Below are 23696 nucleotides of genomic sequence, written 5' to 3'. Positions count from 1 at the left end.
TCATACTGCCAACATTCAAAGTTCCTACCCTCACTTCCACTTTCTTTACCTGCCTTCTCCCCTCCTCCTGCCTCTGGACATGCCTTCCTCCTCCTCTTCTCCTTCTTCGGCCAACAGTAGCCCAATTTCCGCCAGCACCCTGTTGGCTGACAGTACTGGTGAAGGCTGTTGTTAACCCGGGCCTCGAACGATCCAGTATGGAAATCTGTATTGTTGTCCGCTTATTTATCTGGCAAAGTTTACACGGATACCCTTCCTGACGTAACTCCCACCATTTTTCCTGGCTTGGGACCGGCACAAAGAAACACTTGTTTGTGCATTCCCTGTTGCTGAGTTCATTGTCTTTTTAAAGAACCTTTTCAGGTTCTGAAAAGCATACTTGGCTCACTCAACACTTTTGGATGCTACTGAAACATAATTCCTAATCAAAGCCATAATGAACAAGAAATAATGCGATTATATCTGTTATATTTTCACTGAGTCTGAAGTTAAAGAATCCAATTTAATTTTGTTTGTTTTTCTTTGATTGACTACTGGAGATCTGCCGCAGCACTTTGAAAAGCAGGAAAAAAATTCCTCTTCATGTGATTGAATAGTGAATTAACTTAAACAATTCATCGTCCATCATTGTTTAAAAATATAGGCAACATTTATGGCTCAATACATTGTAACTATATTGGAGTTTTTTTCAGTAACTTTTCAACAGGTTTCAGTAGCTGGCTGCATAACTGAACAGGAGTAAAGCGCATGTCAGGGTAGTGTTGTAATATCTACATAGTGTGATTGAAATGTATTCAAATACCATGAAATAAAAGTTTGCAATGTGCAGTTAATTTGCTTCCGAATAGTTTCATAATTTTAAACTGTAGAGCAGAGGGATAAATCAAGGAAAAAAAATTCTCTTTGTCAAATCATTATGGAGTGCACTGTATCTAATGTATAATAAAGACAGAGAAAATAGTAAGACCATGAGTACAGTAGAAATGCATTGCTGAAGTCTGAGGCAGGGAGGAGGTCAAATCACTTTGTCTCTTATATATGTTAGTTATAAGCCAAGCTGAAAACTTTTAGGATTTTATAGCTTTTTAATAAACAGCAAGTCTGTTTTCTTAAGTCAGTTTATGTTTTTGTTTGTGTATGGTATGATTCAGGCTTTTGCCATCAGTATTTTGAATTTTTCAGGCTTTATCGGACATCAGAGTGTTAAGAGTGAATACAGTTTTTAAGGTTCATGTTTGGATGATGTTGTATTTGAGCAGAAATTCAGCAATTAGCAATGCAGTCATGAATTGTTAAATTGCTAAAATCATTTACATAATCTGATCTTATATTTTGTTGTATATCGTTCGTGCAGATCCATTGTATTCCAATTTTATTTTTTTATTTTTGTCTGGACATCAATTGAACCCTTTAGCAATCTTCATGACATTGATACAACCTGTATATGGTGGGTCCCACATCTAAGGGAAGGGCATTAAGAATACTATTGGATTTGCACATTACCCCTATTAAATTTAAAGTTTCTGTCCAAATTTTGTGTATGTGATTGGAATGTCAGAGTAAAACTGAGATAAGTAGCCTGCTGAAGTAGGCTTAAAATGTTCCAGTAGCAGATTGTCTTTATTGCTGATACAGTTTATGACATTTGAGAATTAATATTCTTTAGGCAGTAAGATCTTCATGTGGATTTTGCACCTTCATATGTACAGAACATGAAACCACATTGTGGAGCCACATGCCAAAATGGAAAAATGTAGTAGAGAAATTTACTGAGCACAGAATTTTGAGAAGTACTAGGGCTGGGCAATATAGACAAAAAATCATATCTCGGTATATTTTGCCAGAATGGTGATTATCTATATCTATACTAATAAAAGGCAAAGCCCTCACTCACTCACTCACTCACTCACTCACTCACTCACTCACTCACTGACTCATCACTCCAACTTCCCGTGTGGGTGGAAGGCTGAAATTTGGCAGGTTCATTCCTTACAGCTTCCTTACAAAAGTTGGGCAGGTTTTATATTGAAATTCTACGCGTAATGGTCATAACTGGAAGCAGTTTTTCTCCATTTACTGTAATGGAGATGAGCTTCAACGCCGTGGGGGCGGAGTTTCGTGTGACATCATCACGCCTCCCACGTAATCACGCAGTACATAGAAAACCAGGAAGACCTCAAAAAGCGCTGAAGAAAACATGCATTATATAATTGAGAAGGCAGCTAAACAATAAGAAGCGGCGAAAGTGACATATACAACCATATTCATGAGTTCTGCTACTTCGGAAACAAAGCACGATGTAAACCTACACTTTAAATTAAGTTCATAGACAGGCTGCGCTGGCGTTTGTAATTTAGTGCCTGCCCATATAAGGCCGTCCGTCAGCGGCAATCCAATAGCAAACTGCCACGGGTAAATATTCACGGGTGAAGGACTGTGCTTATGGAGAGGAAGATGAGATGGTCAGGGTGGTGTTTGACACAAACTCAGCGAAACTGCGAGAGAAAGTTTTAAGTGCCAGGACTAAGGTAACATTAAATACAGCCATGGACATAGCACGAGATGGCACCAGCACAGCTGGGAACCTTCGATGCATGTACACCGAGTGGCTCACGTGAACTGGCGCAGTGCACAGATAAAAGGCAACAGTTCCAAAGAGCTGAACAAAACCGAATTACACAATTGAAAAGGCAGCAAAAAATATGAAGCGTCTCATACATACAAGCATATTCATAAATCCAACTACTGCGGAAACAAAGCACACGTTGGAAAAAGTCAATGTCCCGCTAAAGGAAGACAGTGTAAAAAACCCCTGCATGCAGTGTGTCAGGTCTCAGATAAAGAAGAAGACGAGCTGTTTATTGATGCAGTAAGAAACGAATCGATGAATGAAACCTGTCATCTTTACAACGATTGACAAACACGGAATGTAACTTGAACACAACACATCCTACAAATACGAACCTGATTGAAAGAAATAATGATAATCAAATCCTTGATGACAGCAACACTCAGTAACACTCACAAAACAAATACTGTATATTGACAGTCATGTTACGTTATTTTTAAAATGTTCCCTTTTCTTTTTCTAGCTTTTTTAACACACTACTTCTCCGCTGCGATATGCGGGTATATATATATATATGTATATATATATAACCCGATCTACATACTCGAATAATGGATACTTTATTCGCCATCAATGATTGTTTTGGTAAAGCCATACTCAGTGTATTCATTAGATGAACGGTAAAAAAGTAAGAGCGAGGGAGGATGACTTATTGAGGCATGCAGGCTGTAGTGCGCGTCAACTCTATCTGAATTGCGCGATCACATTTGAAAAAATATATCTTTTCAAGTTCTATTTAGTCCATATGTGTCAAACTCAAGGGCGCGGGCCACATCCGGCCGGCGTGTAATTATATCCGCCCGAGATCATTTTATATACTGTATTATTGTTATTAAAGCCCGGGTATATGAAGCGCTGGTAACACAATAAACTACAGATCCCATAATGCAGCGCTTCAGCTGCCTTGCCGAACAGTTACGCGTTAATCAAGTCTACCTTAAGATGCTGCAAGTTATTGCGAAGCTAGCTCACACGATGCTGAAGAGAAAAGTTGATTCTGAAAATAGAGCCTTTAAAACCGATGGGAGGCTGAGTATATGTTTACTGAACCCGTGTGTCTCATTTGTGGAGCTAATGTGGCTGTAATTACAGAATTTAATCTAAGACGGCACTATAAAACAAAACATCAGGGTAACCTGAAAGACCTGAATGCAATGCAGAAGATACAGAAAGCAGAAGAATTAAATAAGAATCTGACACTTCAGCGGACGTTTTACCGTGCACAATCACAAAGTGATTTCAATTGAGCTGCTTTTATGGGAGACACAACCACTTGCCCCACTTTCCCTATTACCAAGTAATGTTAAACCAAGTCGTCACTACGGTGTTCCCAAATCGCACTTTGCTGATAAACTGAGCGCACTGAGTTTGCACGGCGCTTTGGTGACTTTGAAGAACAAAAAGTCCGTCTACATGCGGCTCGAACCTTGTGCATGTTTGGTAGCACATATCTGTGTGAGAAGCTCTTCTCAGTGATAAAGACTAACAAAACAGCACACAGGAGTCGCCTCACTGATGAGCACCTGCAATCCATCCTGAGAATCTCCACAACACAGAACCTCACACCAAACAGAAACGAACCTGTGCCAAAAAGATGCCAGGCGTCCAGCTCTAAAATGACATATGAGCAAAGACAACTGAATGATTTGATTTGTTATTGCTGAAAGGAACACATTTTATTTATATTTCCAGGTTTTGTTATGCAGCATGTTCATATTTGAATTTGTATAATTTTGACAGGATATATTTTTATGGAGAGCAAAATCTTTTGGGATATTTAAAATCTAAGTTTATTTTTATAAAATATAAAATTACATAAGAGTAAAGAAATTTGAATGTTTGTTCTTTTAATGTTTACTTTATTTCTAACTTGTATAATTTAGACAGGATATATTTTTATGGAGAGCAAAATATTATAAGTTGTTTAAGGTTTGAGTTGATTTATTCAGGAATAATATTCCTGTCTGTTTTACCATTCCTACCAAAGATATTTCTGTCGACTAAATAAAAATTCCTTCTATTTAAAATTTAAATAGAACTTGAACAAATACGATAGTTCATAATATCCACAGACTTGCACGTAAGAGCGGGTGTCATCCGTTTTAACAAACAGCGTATTGCACTGATCTGAAATAGCTGTGTGTGTATATATGTAGATATGTATGTATATGTATATATATGTTTATATATGTGTGTGTGTGTATGTATATATATATATATGTATTTGTGTGTATGTATGTGTGTATGTATATGTATGTGTATATGTATAGATATGTATATATATATGTTTGTGTGTGTGTGTATATATATATATTTATATATATATATATATATATATATATATATATATATATATATATATATATATATGACAACAACACTCATCACTCACAACAGTGACAAAACAATAACATTGACAATCTTGTTACGTTATTTTCAAAATGTTTCCTTTTTTTTTTCATTGCTTCTTTAACACACTACTTCTCCGCTGCGAAGCGCGGGTATTTTGCTAGTCTATACTAATAAAAGGCAAAGCCCTCACTGACTGACTGACTTACTCACTGACTCATCACTAATTCTCCAACTTCCCGTGTAGGTAGAAGGCTGAAATTTGGCAGGCTTATTCCTTACAGTTTATTTACAAAAGTTAAGCAGGTTTCATTTCGAAATTCTACACGTAATGATCATAACGGTCGACAACGTCCGCCATTTTGAACTTTCTTATTTATGGCCCCATCTTCACGAAGTTTGGTAGGCGGCCTACCTGCGCTAACCGAAACCAATGTACGTACTTTTTTCAGTGGTATGACGCCACTGTCATCCGCCATATTGAATTTTCCAACGTCACTAATTCTCCAACTTCCCATGTAGGTAGAAGGCTGAAATTTGGTACTTGTTTCGGTGGTATGATGCCACTGTCGGCCGCCATATCGAACATTTCAACAGTCTTTGTTACTTATGGGCCCATCTTCAAGAAATTTGGTACGTGGGTTCCCAACGCTAACTGAATCCTACTTACGTACATATATACGTCCATAGCCTGCAGCTCAGTCACTGTGTGAGGCGGTGTTGGGTCCCCCATCCCAACGCCTCCCACATTGTTGGCTGCCTTCCTATATAAGGCCGTCCGTCGCTCCAGTCTCTACATTCCCTTCCTTGCTTCGCCACGGGATTCACGTCTCCCTGCTGATAACTACAGCCTTTTTATTTAATCCACGGCTTCTCCGCTGTTTTATTGTTCATTTATTACGATTATAGTTATTGTGTAGGTATTTTAGACTTACTGTACATTGTTCAGATACCCATTTCCTTTATCATTCCAACCGTACCCGCATTAACATGTCTATCGAGGTGATCACCATCGATCAAACAAATGTCACTTACCGAGTGGTTTCCATGCCCGGAGATGGCACCTACCTTTTCCATTCTCTTTGGTACATATTGCATGCCCATATCAGGCTCACTCTTGATATCCGGAGGAACATTGTGTCTTATTTATTGAATGACTGGGACAGGTTCAAGGTGTGGACTGATGGTACCGGAGATAATTATACTACACAGGAGCACAATAAGAGTGAAATGCTTAAGCCCTTCACCTATGCATCTGCATGTGAGTTGATGGCTGACGCTGAATTGTTCGGTTATCGCTTTCAAGTGTACCGAAATGACCAAATATTTTACACCTTTGGAGAACCGCCAATGCCTCTTAAACATCTTAGATTCACAGGTGATGATCTGAGTAGTGGACACTTTGATGTTTATGAATGTTTAAACTCTCAAAAGCTGGATGTGAAGTTATCGATGAAACCGGTTGTATACTTACAACGCTTGACAGATGCTGAATGTCACTTCAACAAAAGTCCTACAAATACTGTCGTAATTGAAACAAACCATGAAACTGAAACCGATTATTACAGCAGCAGTCTAAGCTGTGAGATTTGAGACAAGATTGCTTTTCACATGGCCAACTGTACATTGCATGCTTAAGAGTAAGCTCAGCACACAGCTTGGTCATATTACAACCGGAAGGCCAAACTCACAATGTGGTATACAAAGAGATCCTTAACAAATAATTATTGGTATATTTTCCCTCAGTTTATAAAGGTTTAATTTTCTTCTTAATAAAACTTTTAGGGCAGTACTTCGCCGCTGTGAAGCGTGGGTATTTCGCTAGTATACAGTATAAAAGCCAAATACCACTGACTCACTCATCACAAAATCTCCCGAACCATGAGGACTTAGGACTTGAAATTTGGAATGTAGGTTACCCTTGACCCATAGGTAAGAAACGGTTTTAAAAATTTTGTGGTCCAATTGTGTTCTGTCTGTATGTATGTCCACTTTTCTTGAGAGAATTACTTAATGAATTTAGATCTGGGTGCTTTCTAGAATTTTGCTTGAACTTTCTGGTTGATTTTGTGACTTTTATTTTTGCGCTAAGTACCATAGTTCACTTGTGGTACCGATGTATTTATGCAAATCCAAGAGAGTGGCTGTGGGCCGAGAGCGGGGGGGGGGGGGAGTGTGGGGCTTTCCTTATTCACTCGCCAGCCTCTGTTCGAATTGGTCTATGACTTGCAACATGTTGGAGTGCACCTTGCCACCACTTAGCTAGCGATACATGTTTATTCAACAGACCTTATCATCTACAGATTGTTAAGGAGCAATGTTTCAACATTTTTGAGAGAGAGTGCAGAGCTCCATGTGTTTTAGAGGGTAGCTGCTGATTGCCAGAGATATCACGGCCATGTGCTTTTCTCCCCATGCAGGAACACGATCAGATATACAGTACACCCTCAAAATTCGTGGGGGTTACATTCCTAGAGCACCCACAAATTGTGAAAAACCACGACTTAAAAATGCGTTTTACAGTGCATCTGGAAAGTATTCACAGCGCATCACTTTTTCCACATTTTGTTATGTTACAGCCTTATTCCAAAATGGATTAAATTCATTTTTTTCCTCAGAATTCTACACACAACACCCCCTAATGACAACATGAAAAAAGTTTATTTGAGGTTTTTACAAATTTATTAAAAATAAAAAAATTGAGAAAGCACATGTGCGTAAGTATTCACAGCCTTTGCCTTGAAGTTCAAAATTGAGCTCAGGTGCATCATGTTTCCCCTGATCATCCTTGAGATGTTTCTGTAGCTTAATTGGAGTCCACCTGTGGTAAATTCAGTTGATTAGACAGGATTTGGAAAGGCACACACCTGTCTGTATAAGGTCCCACAGTTGACAGTTCATGTCAGAGCACAAACCAAGCATGAAGTCAAAGGAATTGTCTGCAGACCTCCGAGACAGGGTTGTCTCGATGCACAAATCTGGGGACGGTTACAGAAAACTTTCTGCTGCTTTGAAGCTCCCAATGAGCACAGTGGCCTCCATCATCCGTAAGTGAAAGAAGTTCGAAACCACCAGGACTCTTCCTAGAGCTGGCTGGCCATCTAAACTGAGCGATCGGGGGAGAAGGGCCTTAGTCAAGGAGGTGACCAAGAACCTGATGGTCACTCTGTCAGAGCTCCAGAGGTCCTCTGTGTAGAGAGGAGAACCTTCCAGAAAGACAACCATCTCTGCAGCAATCCACCAATCAGGCCTGTATGGTAGAGTGGCCAGATGGAAGCCTCTCCTTAGTAAAAGGCACACGGCAGGTCCGCCTGGAGTTTGCCAAAAGGCACTTGAAGGACTCTCAGATCATGAGAAACAAAATTCTCTGGTCTGATGAGACAAAGATTGAACTCTTTGGTTTGAATGCCAGGCTTCACATTTGGAGGAAACCAGGCACCGCTCATCACCAGGCCAATACCATCCCTACAGTGATGCATGGTGGTGGCAGCATCATGCTGTGGGGATGTTTTTCAGCGGCATGAACTGGGAGACTAGTCAGGATAAAGGGAAAGATGACTGCAGCAATGTACAGAGACATCCTGGATGAAAACCTGCTCCAGAGCGCTCTTGACCTCAGACTGAGGCGACGGTTCATCTTTCAGCAGGACAACGACCCTAAGCACACAGCCAAGATATCAAAGGAGTGGCTTCAGGACAACTCTGTGAATGTCCTTGAGTGGCCCAGCCAGAGCCCAGACTTGAATCTGATTGAACATCTCTGGAGAGATCTTCAAATGGGTGTGCACTGATGTTTCCCATCCAACCTGATGGAGCTTGAGAGGTGCTGCAAAGAGGAATGGGTGAAACTGGCCAAGGATAGGTGTGCCAAGCTTGTGACATCATATTCAAAAAGACTTGAGGCTGTAATTGCTGCCAGAGGTGCATCAACAAAGTACAGTATTGAGCAAAGGCTGTGAATACTTACATACATGTGATTTCTCAGTTTTTTTATTTTTAATAAATTTGCAAAAACCTCAAGTAAACTTTTTTTCCACGTTGTCATTATGGGGTGTTGTGTGTAGAATTCTGAGGAAAAAATTAATTTAATCCATTTTGGAATAAGGCTGTGACATAACAAAATGTGGAAAAAGTGATGCACTGTGAATACTTTCCTGATGCACTATAAATGCCTATTTTTATAGTTTAAACCCTAAATACAGTATGCCCCCAAAGCACTTTAATTTCATGGCAAACTCAGCTTAATACATTAATACATAACCTAAAAATGACCTTAATATATTACCTATAAACCGAATGTAAAGGTAAACCTGTATACTGTACAATACTATACTGCTATGTCTTCCACGGTGCTAGAATGTAAAATACTGATGTTATCGCTATACGTATTGTAATTTCTGCAATTGCGATTTCTTTGGTATGCGCTGTTGTTTTCTTTGTTATAAGCAGAGTAAATACATAATTTAATTTAATTAAAACACAGTAAAATGTACGGGTACTTACTAATGATGAATGATATTGATGATGACAAAAACGATCAAACTATCCCTTACTGGCTTGAAAAATCTTCAGGCTCCGGTGCTGTTGATGGTCCTGGTTGCGGTTCATCTGTACTTTCTACACTGTCTCTTGCAGCGAACTGCTGGTACAATTTCCGTGCTTTCTCATGGATGATGCTACCGTCCAAGGGGATGTTCTTCATCCTGCAGTCGGTGATCTACAGTGCCAAGGCAGATTCCATCCTAATGATATTTTTATTCCTTACGGTCGTTACCTTTTTGGAACTATCACAGAAACTTACAGATACGGTACTCCGGATCGCTGGTTTGTTCTGCTTTATGTAGCGTACAGTGTTTTCATTAATGCCATAGTTACGCGCTACTGCAGCATAACTTTTTAGTTCCTGGAGAAAATCCAGTGGTTCAACCTTCTCCTGGAGTGTTTTACATTTCTTCTGGTGCTTAGGCTCAGTGCCAGAAGCCTTAGAAGGTGCAGGACGTTTCTGCGACATCTTGTGCGTTTAAGAATAACAAAATTAATACAATAACAAAATGGAAAACACGAGGACACTCAGCTGGAAATGTGTCACAGGTCAGCAATCAATCAGCAGCAAGGAGAAATGAATAACACTCTTGGATTGGCTACTTTCACCATCCCAAAACACGTTTCCCTCAGCGGTTGCTTCCTGTTCGCTCTACAGCACAGTATTGCCATGAGAAAGGCCATAAAAAATTGTGGAGGATATTTGCACTTTCCGCCAACAATTAATAGTTAGATTCTAAGGAAAAATCCATGAACGACTGAGTCTGCGAACCCTGAACCGCGTCTTCGCGGAGGCTTACTGTAGTGCCAAGGTCTATTGATTTTTAAAGTTTGTCCTGTTTCATTACTATGTGGGCACAGCCACAGGGTACAGCTATCTGTATATATAAAAATCAATGTATGTATGTATGTTCCAGCATCACTTCCGCACGGCTGGACCGAGTTTTCATGAAACTTGGTACATGTTTCTCATTGGTTGACTAAAAATACTGTAGGGTGAAATCAACCCTAACCAACCCCCTTTTGGGTAGGGTTGGGAGTGATCTTGCAGTTTTGTATGCATGTTATCATCCAGTTGACACTCGGAACCACCGCCAGAGGGGAACTGGAGGTGACTGCCGGCATTCTTTATGTTTGAGCACCATCATGCCCCTGTTGCTTTTAAAATTAAATATAGTTAACCAGTTCTGAGCGCCAACTGGATGATAACGTACATACAAGACCGCAAGACAAGCACATTAGTCTTCATTGTTTTTTAATTTATTTCTATTTTTAAAGTTGTGTTTTTTTAAATTATATTTTTCTCAAATAATTAAAAAAACACTTTATTTTCCTCCCAGACAATGCTGGGTATTTCAGCTAGTATAATATATGTAGATATTTTTATAAAGTGAGAAGAATTTTCAGTTGTAAGCCAAAGCCATACAAGATGTCACAAGAATGTATTTATTTATCAAAGTAAAGCTTGAAATACTCAACAAATGACAGAACATTCTCAATTTTTTGCCACTTTGATGCTGTGGAGGTAGGTGGGGGCTGTTGTCTGCATGAAAAAGCTTACAAAGGATTTTTTCGTTTTAAGTGGTTCCCCTGTTGGCTGGTCTGTAGGCTTAGACACAGTGTTGCTCACAGCTGAGTCACTTGTCTTGCAGCAGCTTTTCTCAGAGGCCAGTGATTCAATTTCCAATACAGCTCTGAGCTTCAGTGCCTTAATCCTGTCAACTGCAATATAACATGGATCAACAAATGTTGCCAAGTGCAACAGGTTGCTAGATGATGTGTCAGCATACTTTTTATTCAGGTAGCCCACAGTAGCAGATTTTATAGATTTGCCAGCTGACTGTCTCCTTCATCTTATACCAGGATAGTAGAGTTAAAAAGTTGGAGTACTGGCTTAACCTATAAAAGGGTGACCTAGTCCTCCAAAGATAACGCATCTTCAAATTCCTAAAGAAGTTTCAGAGCTTCTTCTCTCCTGCTCAAGAACCCTCTCTATCATTTTCTGCCTTGATCCCCATCATGTTGACATCTCTGCATGAACTGGTGAGCAGGCAGACCAGGCTGCATCTGAAATTCAGCCTCCTTTCAAGCTTTAGGAGTAGCTGCCGACAGTTCTTTTGAATAATTTTCATACTGTATTTTGTGTCACTGTTTTAAGTGATGAAAAAGATTGGCAGTGCTCCCACTTTTTAACACTACCTACTTTCGGAATTCCCTGCAGATTATGCGATTATGCTGCTCATCTGACCTGTGAAATCCAAACCATCTCCAAATAAATGATCCATTTTTCTTTTACTTAAGTCATCTTCAGTCATAACTTGTGTGTCATGTCCCTTCTTATTGCAATACAGTTGTTTGTATGCATGCGAGCAAGTAGGTCTCGCTATGGGTTGTAGGATGGGGCGGAGATGGAGCTCAGGTTGGCAGGGTACAGAGCTCAGAGGGGAGTGCACATACATGGCAGTGTTAGGATTTCAGACCCGCCTATGTAACTTTACCCATGTTTGCATAGTTAGATGTGGAAAGTTGGCAGAGCAGAAGTAGTGTAGCCTGGAGACAGCAGTGAGGCCACCAGGCAAGCACTCCCACAGTATCTTGAAATCTTGTTGTACCTGTTTGGCCTGTCTGGTTGCTTGTAAAAAGTGTAATGTGTTTGTTTTGAATTTGTAACGTATCCAGGTGTGTTCACCAGGTTTACAGTGTTGTGTTTATAATATATATATATATATATATATATATATATATATATATATATATATATATATATACACACACCTAAAGGATTATTAGGAACACCTGTTCAATTTCTCATTAATGCAATTACCTAATCAACCAATCACATGGCAGTTGCTTCAATGCATTTAGGGGTGTGGTCCTGGTCAAGACAATCTCCTGAACTCCAAACTGAATGTCAGAATGGGAAAGAAAGGTGATTTAAGCAATTTTGAGCGTGGCATGGTTGTTGGTGCCAGACGGGCCGGTCTGAGTATTTCACAATCTGCTCAGTTACTGGGATTTTCACGCACAACCATTTCTAGGGTTTACAAAGAATGGTGTGAAAAGGAAAAAACATCCAGTATGCGGCAGTCCTGTGGGCAAAAATGCCTTGTTGATGCTAGAGGTCAGAGGAGAATGGGCCGACTGATTCAAGCTGATAGAAGAGCAACTTTGACTGAAATAACCACTCGTTACAACTGAGGTATGCAGCAAAGCATTTGTGAAGCCACAACACGCACAACCTTGAGGCGGATGGGCTACAACAGCAGAAGACCCCACCGGGTTCCACTCATCTCCACTACAAATAGGAAAAAGACAAATCTCCATCAACTGCAAGATGCTATCCTATCAATATGGGCCAACATTTCTAAAGAATGCTTTCAGCACCTTGTTGAATCAATGCCACGTAGAATTAAGGCAGTTCTGAAGGCGAAAGGGGGTCAAACACCGTATTAGTATGGTGTTCCTAATAATCCTTTAGGTGAGTGTATACATACACACATACAGTATATATATATATATATATATATATATATATATATAATATATACAGTATATAAATAATAATTATTATATATATATATATATAAAATAATATATGTGTGTATATGTATGTATATGTACATATTAATCTGGTTATGCAATGCATTTCATAATTAAAATGCTGCTAAATGTGCTTTACTAATAAGAAAATGAAAAATGTAGAAAATCTATACAACAGGCAGATTACCTAATTGAAAAAATACAAACAAAAATAGGATAAATAGAAATATTTGCACTTGTACAGTATCTCTAAGTTGATGCTCCTATTTAATAAATATATATTTGTAGAGCACTTTGATAATAATTTAAATCAAAGTATCACAGTATTTCTTGTCACCAAGGTGGCAAAAATCTTTCCAGTTCAAAGCAGAGAATGCAACACTGATGGAAAGCAGTGTTTATTAATTTTTTTCCAGCTATACCAAATAAGTGGCCCAAACTTTCCTGTGCATTGTAAACCTATTGTGTATGCTGAACTTTTCTTTAATGGCGAAAACATTCCAAGAAGCAAAATAATGAAAAGTTATTTCTTTATGCTGCAATTAGGGTAATTTAGTAAGCCAGCATTTGATGTTCTGAGAAAACAATGAAACATAGGCACATTCTACGCAATTAAACTTATTTTAAAGTGAGCTCAAAGTTACAAATGAGTAAAGTGATTTTATACTGGTGTGATATGCTTAAATACTTGTTTTCTAATTTAAACTCTACTTGGTACATTTTGAAAATACTGCAGCATATTTGTTCCTTTCTTTGGACACTTTATTAAAACAAATTAAGTACATTACAGTTATCCTAATTGGTACAAGTAGGTTTCAAGTACATTTTGCCTTGCAGTTCCGTCCTTTTGTTTTTATCATCATCATCACCACAAATGTCATCAGGTTTATCATAAGCCATAGTCTGAACTATATATAATGAAATATTTTTAATTTTCTTGATATGAAGACAATTATAATAATACCACCTGTTCTTTTGAGCAAGTCCTGCTACCATATAGAAATATATTTGTGATGTTGGTTTGACATCTAAGGTTACCTTAGCCTGAAATTCACATGGGCAATGCAAGTATTTACTTCAAAAACTTCAAACATTTCTAGTTTATTTTGCCATTGACAAGCGTGCAGCTGTGACCAGAGATGGAGTCCTTATACAGACAACCATGTCATCACTTCTGGGATATATTTGATTTACAATGGTTATACCCGAACTTCTTACTGTTGTTAAAAATCTTCTGCCAACATCTGGGATCTTTGGTTTATATCTGGGTTTGCCATTTCATGAACAACACTCTTGCAGTCACTTTTTTTCATAAGACTCTCAGTCTATGATGTGCCCAGTTGTTTTGCTATTTTCTATATTACTTTGGCCCAAGAAGCCAAAATATTAATTATTTGTTGTGTTTTGCCACCCACAGCTATTTCTTTAAACTATATGACAGACTGGTCTCCCTACACTTTTAGGTGCTGTGCTGGCATTTAGAAGTATCTGGTATATCTTGTTTCTCCTAGAAGTCAGACAATTTCTTTGTTTGCACCCCTTTACTACACCCCAATCTCCAGGTTCAAATGAATGGGCTGTTAACTATTGATGGGCTAGGACACAGGAGTCAAACTCCAGTCCTGGAGGGCCGCAGTGGCTGCAGGTTTTCATTCTGACCACCTTCTTAATTAATGACCAGTGTTTGATGCTTATTAACTTCTTTTGCCTTAATTTTAATTAACGAGACTCAAGCCCCTTAGTTGTTTATTTTCCTTAATGATCAGCCAAACAATAAAGCGACACAAAATAAGATGCCACATGACCAGCTAACCTGTGCCTGTCACACAAGATCTGAAAATAAAAAAGGGGAAGTTCTCAGTAACGTTGATCTCTCAGGTCACCAACACATTTTGAGGATGTTCTCAGAAAAAATAGAAAATCAACAGTTTTGGAAATGTCTGATGTGGCAGAACGAGAGCATCAATGAGCCATGGAATTAAATAACGAGTTTAATTAACAGCAAGAATTGGCTTCTCTTTAAGAAACTGGTTGGAGTGAAATTGGCTGGAGTTTGACATTCCAATTTAGCTGGTCATTGGTTGGCTCGTTTCACATCTCAGTTCTGTTTGGCTGCCATTTAATGAAGAAACAAATCAATTCAGAACACTGAACCCTTAAAAACAGGGTTATTAAAATTAAAGAGAAAAGAAGTTAAATAGCAGTGGAAGTGCTCGTTGAGTAAGAAAAGGGTTAGAAAGAAAACCTGCAGCCACTACGGCCCTCCAGGCCTGGAGTTTGACACCCCTGGGCTAGGAAGAGCAGTGTTTACCTGCAGGAATAAAGGTGTACCAGTTTGCTCATTTTTAGTCAGTATTGCAATCCTTCATCTTTAATTACTAAAAGTTACTTATGTATCCCATAAAGCAGCAGAAGCCAGCTGTTGTACTCGTAATTCTATTAATATCTGATGAAGTGATAGTCCTGTTTCATTTGGGGTACCTCATTAATATTAATGTTAACAGTAAAACATATTAGTGTATATAAACATAAAGAATCATTATTATTATTACACGTGATAGTTTGTCAATTTCAAATTTTAAACGTCGTTTTTTCACCAAATAAATAAAATTTGTAGCACTAATACTGTCAGCCATTATATACCTTCACAGTACAGTACTTCAAATTTGACCCAAACGCAAAATATGTATTCTGCCACCTTTTTCACACATGTGGTGATTTAAAATGAACCTGTGTTCCCTCAGTGTGCAGCAGACATTGTACAACTTTTTTATTCTACTGTCCGCTTATTTTAATGCCGGAATAAATAAGTCTGTTTTGCAAACTAATTTTCATAATTTTTAAGTGTAGCTGTTTCTCGCTGTCTGTGTGCCATACTTTGTTTGCATAACAGAAATCTATTCACTGTTTTTGCAGTGCATATGAACTTTTTAACAATATGTTTATTTTAACTGTTATTATTTTGCAGGGTGATTATTATTTTGAATATACAGAATGTGACAGTACTGGGTCTCGTTGGAGAGTTGCAGTTCCAAACAGAGAAGGATCTTGCTCAGGGCTGCCTGATCCTGTAAGGGGCACAGAATGCAGTAAGTAAGAAGTTACACTACTAGTTTCCTGTAAACTCAGGAAGGCTAAAATTTGTCTACTACTGTTCTTCAACCTAGTAAGCTGTTCAGTTTAATCTAAATAATTAAACAATTTAGAAAAGTAATTTCATATAAGAATTGTGTACTTTGTTCTTTATACATAGCTCGAATCTAAAGGGAGGTTTGTGAATACTATGTAGATACATCACAACTTCCACAGATAATTAATTGTTCACACTATTGTTATTGTACAGGTACTCCTCACTTTATGACCTATTTGCTTAACGACCACTCGCACTTGCGACCAATCGAGTTTCGACCTGCAATTCGGGGAATCCCCTTTCTCAGCTTGAGTGTCGGTCAGTGGCGAATGGTGACATGCGCACTGAGCTTACTATAGGCTTGCTATGCATTTTTTCAGTCAGTTTCATTCCTACAAGCACTGTGTAACCTCGTTTTTTTTTTTTTTTACATATTTGTAACCACAAAATAGTACAGATGTTGACGAAAAGAAAAAGTATGGCATCATCTGAAGAAATTGTTAAGAAACGAAGGAAAGCTATCGACCTTGAAATGAAAATAAAAATCATACAAGACTACTAAGCTGGTAAAACAGTTAAAAAAATAGCATGTGACTTGAAATTGGCACATTCGACAATTTCAACGATTTTAAAGGATAAAGTTAGAGTGAAAGAGGCGGTGAAATTATCGACAGGATTTAAAGCCATAATAACTAGGCAGCAAAAAGGTCTTATTAAAGAGATGGAGAAATTATTGGCGATCTGGTTTGACAACCAAATGCAAAATAATATGCCAGTAAGCCTTTTAATAATTCAAGCTAAGGCACTCAGTATCTTTGAGACTTTGAAGGCACATGAAGGCGAAAAATCGACAGAATCATTTACAGCAAACCATGGATGGTTTCAACGGTTTAGGCAGAGATTCAACCTGCATAATTGGAGAATCAGCGGTGTGGCGGCAAGCGTGGATGTAGAAGCAGCAGAAAAATTTGTTGACGAATTGGATGGAATGATTAAAAAAGGCAGCTACTGCCCGAAACAGATATTCAATGTGGATGAAACCGGGCTTTGGTGGAAAAAAATGCCTGAAAAGTCCTATATGCACAAAGAAGCTAAGACAGTGCCCGGTTTCAAGGCTTTTAAAGACAGGATCACGTTGTTGGGAGGGAATGCCGCTGAGTTCAAGTTAAAGCCTTTCCTGGTCTATCGCTCTGAAAACCCACGTGCATTAAAGAACGTCAGTAAAAACAGTCTGCCCGTTTACTATCATGCAAATAAAAAGCCGTGGATGACACAAACTTTATTTTAAGATTGTTTTTTGAACTGCTTCATACCCCCAGTCCAGCATTATTGTTTGGAAATGGGAGTTCCTTTTAAAATTATTCTCCTGCTTGATAATGCTCCAGGCCACCCCAGCATCTTGATGATCTACACCCAGACGTAAAGGTAGCATATCTTCCTAAAAACACAACTGCTGTTCTACAGCCAATGGATCAGGGCGCTATAGCTATGTTCAAAGCGTTTTATTTGCGCACAACTTTTTCCCAAGCTGTAGCAGCAACAGAAAATGATGTAGTAACCCTTTGTGATTTATGGAAATTGTACAGTATTTTAGATTGCATTAAAAACATTAAATCAGCTTGGAACAAAGTGACAGATAAGTGTATGCAAGGCATATGGAAAAAATGCATAAAAAATTTCGATACTATATTCCCAACTCAAGCTCCTCGCTTATCGACCAATTCGCTTAACGACATTGTCAACAGAGCCCTTGTGCCTTCAACTCCAGGGAAGAAAGTGAAAGAATGTTTCCAAAGTTGTAAAAATGAGTACTAATATGCACAAAATTATTCATTATCAGTGTATCCAAAACTGCAGTAATGAAGTGAAAAGAAAATACAATGTGACCTATTTATTCATGGATTTTTTTATAGATCAGTAAAATGAGGATTTTAAGTCATATTTATCTGTGTTATGAAATTTGGAACAATGAACCAATGAAATCCTTAAAATTTTAAAATCTGCTTTTAATTTCAAACCTAGCCAGTAGTAAACTGTTGGATCTTATTTGTTTATTTATTTTTTTTTAGCAAAAATACAATACATTTTTTACAGAATAAGAGGATTACAGATTTTATTGCTTCTGTGACTAAAGAAGATAAAGCTACAGAGGCACCATATACGTTATTGCTATTGTTTGCAAAGATTGGAAAATATCAGAAAGCACTGCAGAACTTTGATCAAGACTGCTGCAGAAATATCTGCATATACTGTATAATGCTTTTGTGAAAAACTAAAACTACCATGGTGAACATATCCCTTTCAAAAATATTGTTCAGCTATAAAATAGAAGCCATGCCAGAGAATGTGTAATGCCAGCTCTTACCACAACTGTGTTAAAATCAGTATTCTGTTCTAAACCTTTATGAATCTGCCAATATACTGCATAATACTGACCACAGCAAGGTAACACTGCTCTCGGGGTTGTGTTCTTCCTCCTGCTCTGTTCAGTGCTTGCATTGACTGGGTGTTGGGCTGGGTCATGGGGTCCAGCGGCTGTGGGACGTCTGTTGGTTAAGAAAGATTCAGTGATCTTGACTTTGCCAACGATGCAGTGATCTTTGCAGAGTTAATGGAGGCTCTGATTGGGGCTCTCGAGAGACTGAGCGAAGAGTCTGAGTGTCTGGGCTTGCGAGAGAAATGAATATAAAGCAAGATCCAGGTCTTTAATATCCTTTTGGGAATAGACATTGTCAGTGTGTCTGTTTGTAGAGAGATTGTCAACCTTTGAGAGGTTTACTTACATGCAGCGACATTCATGTCTCTGGTGACTTTTCATAATTGGGAGAGCATATGGGGGGTTTATGAGGTAACTGGTGAGGGGTGTGTGGTGCTCCTGATATCTTCGCAGAAGGACAAATGTCCAAGTCTTAAGAGTCCTGGTGCTTCCTGTTTTGCTATATGGTTGCGAGACGTGGATGCTATCCAGTGACCAGATATGAAGACTGGACTCCTTCGGTACAGTGTCTCTTTGGAGGATCCTTGGGTACTCCTGGTTCAACTTTGTGTTGAACAAGTGGCTGCTCACGGAATCCGAAATGAGGCACATTACCCGCATTGCAAGGGAGTGTCAGTAACGGCACTATGGCCATGTGGCATGATTTCCCGCAGGTGGTCCTGCTCACAGGATCCTCATTGTTGAGGACCAGAGCGGCTGGCCAGGCTAAAGGGATGCCCATGTAACACTTTGCAGTGGCAGACAGGTGGCCATTTCTGTGGAGTGGGACAGGACCACATGTCTGCCTGGGGGGGTTGCCAACTAGGATCCCAAGCTGTTTTGTTGTGTGGTGGGTGCGGCAACATGCTGTACTAATGCATGCCCTCCAACTTAAACTGACCTGACTACCTGAAGCAACAAGATGAGGAAAGTGATTGTTTTTGCTACCTTTCTCATGTCGTAAACTATAGATGCCTTACAATGATAGATATATTAAAATTTATTTGTTATACAATATTTTAACATTATTTTTCTTGGTTTTGTTTTATTTTTAGCATTTTCATGTGAAGCAGGTCAGTTTCTGGAAATGTCTTCTCAGGAGTGCACAGAATGTGCTGCTGGGACATATTCTTTGGGTAGTGGTGTTCGCTTTGATGAATGGGATGATCTGCCCCCTGGATTCACTAATGTAGCTACGTACATGGATAATGGACCTGGAACTGGAGAAATTGTCAGTTGCAATAGGTTAGTGGTTTTACGGTTAAATTGCTTTGGTACCATCTTGCTGAAGACAATATGCCTTATAAACTGCTCAAAAAAAATGAAAGGAACACTTTGAAAACACATCAGATCTTAATGGGGAAAAAAATCATGCTGGATATCTATACTGATGGACTTGGTAATGTGTTAGGAACAAAAGGATGTCACATCGTTTGATGGAAATGAAAATTATCAATCTATAGAGGGCTGAATACAAAGTGAAAAAATGATGCGGCACACCATTTTGCCGAAATTTCATTGCATCAACTGCAAATGTAGTTTGTGTGACCCCCATGTGCTTGTATGCATGCCTGACAACATCGGGGCATGCTCCTAATGAGACAATGTATGGTGTCCTGGAGTATCTCCTCCCAGACCTGGATCAGGGCATCACTGAGCTCCTGGACAGTCTGAGGTGCAACACGGCAACGTCAGATGGACTGAAACAATGTCCCAGAGGTGTTCTATTGGATTTAGGTCAGGTGAGCATGGGAGCAGTCATGGTATCAATTCTTTCATCCTCCAGGAACTGCCTGCATACTCTCACCACATAAGGCTGGGCATTGTCATGCACCAGGAGGATCCCAGGACCCACTTCACCAACATCGGGTCTGACAATTGGTCCAAGGATTTCATCCCGATACCCACCGGCAGTCAAGGTGCCGTTGTCTAGCATGTATAGATCTGTGCATCCCTCCATGGATATACCTTCCCAGATTATCACTGACCCACCACCAAACTGATTATGCTGAACAATGTTACAGGCAGCATAAGGTTCTCCATGGTTTCTCCAGACCCTTTCACATCTGTCAAGTGTGCACAGGCTGAACCTGCTCTCATCTGTGAAAAGCACAGGGCACCAGTGGTGGACCTACCAATTTTGGTATTCTATGGCAAATGCCAATGCCTGTGCAGTGGGCACAGGGCCCACTAGAGAACGTTGGGGCCCTTAGACCACCTTCATGTAGCCTGTTTCTGATTGTTTGGTCAGAGACATTCACACCAGTGGCCCGCTGGAGGTCATTTTGTAGGGCTCTGGCAGTGTTCATCCTGTTCCTCCTTGCCCAAAGGAGCAGATCCCGGTCCTGCTGATGGGTTAAGGACCTTCTATGGCCATGTCCAGCTCTCCTAGAGTAACTGCCTGTCTCCTGGGATCTCCTCCATGCCCTTGAGACTGTGTTGGGAGACACCGCAGACCTTCTGCCAATGGCACATATTGCTGTGCCATCCTGCAGAAGTTGGACTACCTATGCAACCTTTGTAGGGTCCAGGTATCGCCTCATGCTACCAGTAGTGACACTGACCATAGCCAAATGCAAAACTAGTGAAAAAACAGTCAGAAAAGATGAGGAGGGAAAGATGTCATTCCTGTTTTAGGGGTTGTCTCATTGTTGCCCCTCTAGTGCACCTGTTCCTAATTTCATTAACACCAAAGCAGCTGAAACTGATTACCAATCCCCTCTGCTACTTAACTGACCAGATCAATATCCCAGAGGTGTCATTGACTTAATGCTATACTCTGAATAAAAAGTGTTTCTTTAATTTTTTGAGCAGTATATATACAGTATATATTTGTTCAATCAACCTTACCTTTTAATCGATTTTTTTTTTAACCGAAAATTAGTAACCATTTCTCCTTAAAATGAAGTGTTGGCTATGAAGCAACCTGCTCAGTATACTGTAGTAACAAGTATTATGATTTATATAAGATACAGTAGTGCATACAAATAAATAATACATAGAACTTAAAAACAGTAGAGAATAACTGATATAATAATGACAGTGATAGTACAGTTGTGCTTGAAAGTTTGTGAACCCTTTAGAATTTTCTATATTTCTGCATAAATATGACCTAAAACATCATCAGATTTTCACTCAAGTCCTAAAAGTAGATAAAGAGAAACCAGTTAAACAAAATGTAGACAAAAATATTTTACTTGGTCATTTATTTATTAAGGAAAATGATCGAATATTACATATTTGTGAGTGGCAAAAGTAAAACCTCTAGGATTAGCAGTTAGTTTGAAGGTGAAATTAGAGTCAGGTGCTTTTAATCAATGGGATGACAATCAGGTGTAAGTGGGCACCCCGTGTTATTTAAAGAACAGGGATCTATCAAAGTCTGCTCTTCACAACACATGTTTGAGGAAGTGTATCATGGCACGAACAAAGGAGATTTCTGAGGACCTCAGAAAAAGAGTTGTTGACGCTCATCAGGCTGGAAAAGGTTACAAAACCATCTCTAAAGAGTTTGGACTCCACCAATCCACAGACAGACAGATTGTGTACAAATGGAGGAAATTCAAGACCATTGTTACCCTCCCAAGGAGTGGTTGACCAACAAAGATCACTCCAAGAGCAAGGCGTGTAATAGTCGGCGAGGTCACAAAGGACCCCAGGGTAACTTCTAAGCAACTGAAGGCCTCTCTCACATTGGCTCATGTTCATAAGTCCACCATCAGGAGAACACTGAACAACAATGGTGTGCATGGCAGGGTTGCAAGGAGAAAGCCACTGCTCTCCAAAAAAAACATTGCTGCTCGTCTGCAGTTTGCTAAAGATCACGTGGGCAAACCAGATGGCTACTGGAAGAATGTTTTGTGGATGGAATGAGACAAAAATAGAACTTTTTGGTTTAAATGAAAAGCGTTATGTTTGGAGAAAGGAAAACACTGCATCCCAGCATAAGAACCTTATCCCATCTGTGAAACATGGTGGTGGTAGTATCATGGTTTGGTCCTGTTTCGCTGCATATGGGCCAGGACGGCTTGCCATCATTGATGGAACAATGAATTCTGAATTATATCAGAGAATTCTAAAAGAAAATGTCAGGACATCTGTCCATGAACTGAATCTCAAGAGAAGGTGGGTCATGTAGCAAGACAATGACCCTAAGCAGACAAGTCATTCTACCAAAGAATGGTTAAGGAAGTATAAAGTTAATGTTTTGGAATGGCCAAGTCAAAGTACTGACCTTAATCCAATCGAAATGTTGTGGAAGGACCTGAAGCGAGCAGTTAATGTGAGGAAACCCACCAACATCACAGAGTTGAAGCTGTTCTGTACGGAGGAATGGGCTAAAATTCCTCCAAGCCGGTGTGCAGGAATGATCAAATGTTACTGGATACGTTTAGTTGCAGTTATTGCTGCAAAGGGGGTGTCATACCAGATACAGTACTGAAAGCAAAGGTTCACATACTTTTGCCACTCACAAATATGTAATATTCGATCATTTTCCTCAATAAATAAATGACCAATTATAATATTTTTGTCTCATTGGTTTAACTGGTTTCTCTTTATCTACTTTTAGGACTTGAGTAAAAATCTGATGATGTTTTAGGTCATATCTATGAAGAAATATAGAAAATTCTAAAGGTTTCACAAACTTTCAAGCACAACTGTATATAAGGAATCAAAAGCCAAAAACCCTTTTAGTCCCTGTTCCCAGGATGCAGAGCACAGGCTTACCAAACAAACAAATGGCAATTAGTCAAACAAGAGATGGAATAGAGCTATTAGAAATTCTTACAAATTGACAGAAATGAACTTGTTACTATATTTTTTAGAATAAAACAACATGCTAGAATAGTTTTTATTTTGATATTCAAAAGATTTTTTTCTCTGGCCAATTAAAATTTTGTTTTGGAATTGGATAAGGGGTAAGTATGGGTATAGATGCCTCATGTGTCCAAAATGAACATGAAAGTATTTTTTTACAATTTACTTAACCTTAAGACTGCTTTGGGAGAGTGACAGTGGGCTGGGTGAGC

At 39.1% G+C, this 23696-nt stretch overlaps 1 protein-coding gene across 1 annotated transcript in view; it reads left to right on the top strand.

Moving 5' to 3' along the window:
• The window catches only part of elapor2b (endosome-lysosome associated apoptosis and autophagy regulator family member 2b), a 90250-nt gene that overhangs the window by 19403 nt on the left and 47151 nt on the right, over positions 1–23696 (top strand). The window contains exons 2-3 of the mRNA XM_039761477.1: positions 16029–16149; positions 19722–19911. Coding sequence (XP_039617411.1) covers positions 16029–16149; positions 19722–19911 — 311 coding nt within the window. The remainder of the gene's footprint in view (positions 1–16028; positions 16150–19721; positions 19912–23696) is intronic.

This window comes from Polypterus senegalus, chromosome 8, assembly GCF_016835505.1.
Source record: "Polypterus senegalus isolate Bchr_013 chromosome 8, ASM1683550v1, whole genome shotgun sequence".
Taxonomy (NCBI): Eukaryota; Metazoa; Chordata; class Cladistia; order Polypteriformes; family Polypteridae; genus Polypterus; species Polypterus senegalus.
This window is presented reverse-complemented; position numbering and strand designations above follow the sequence as displayed.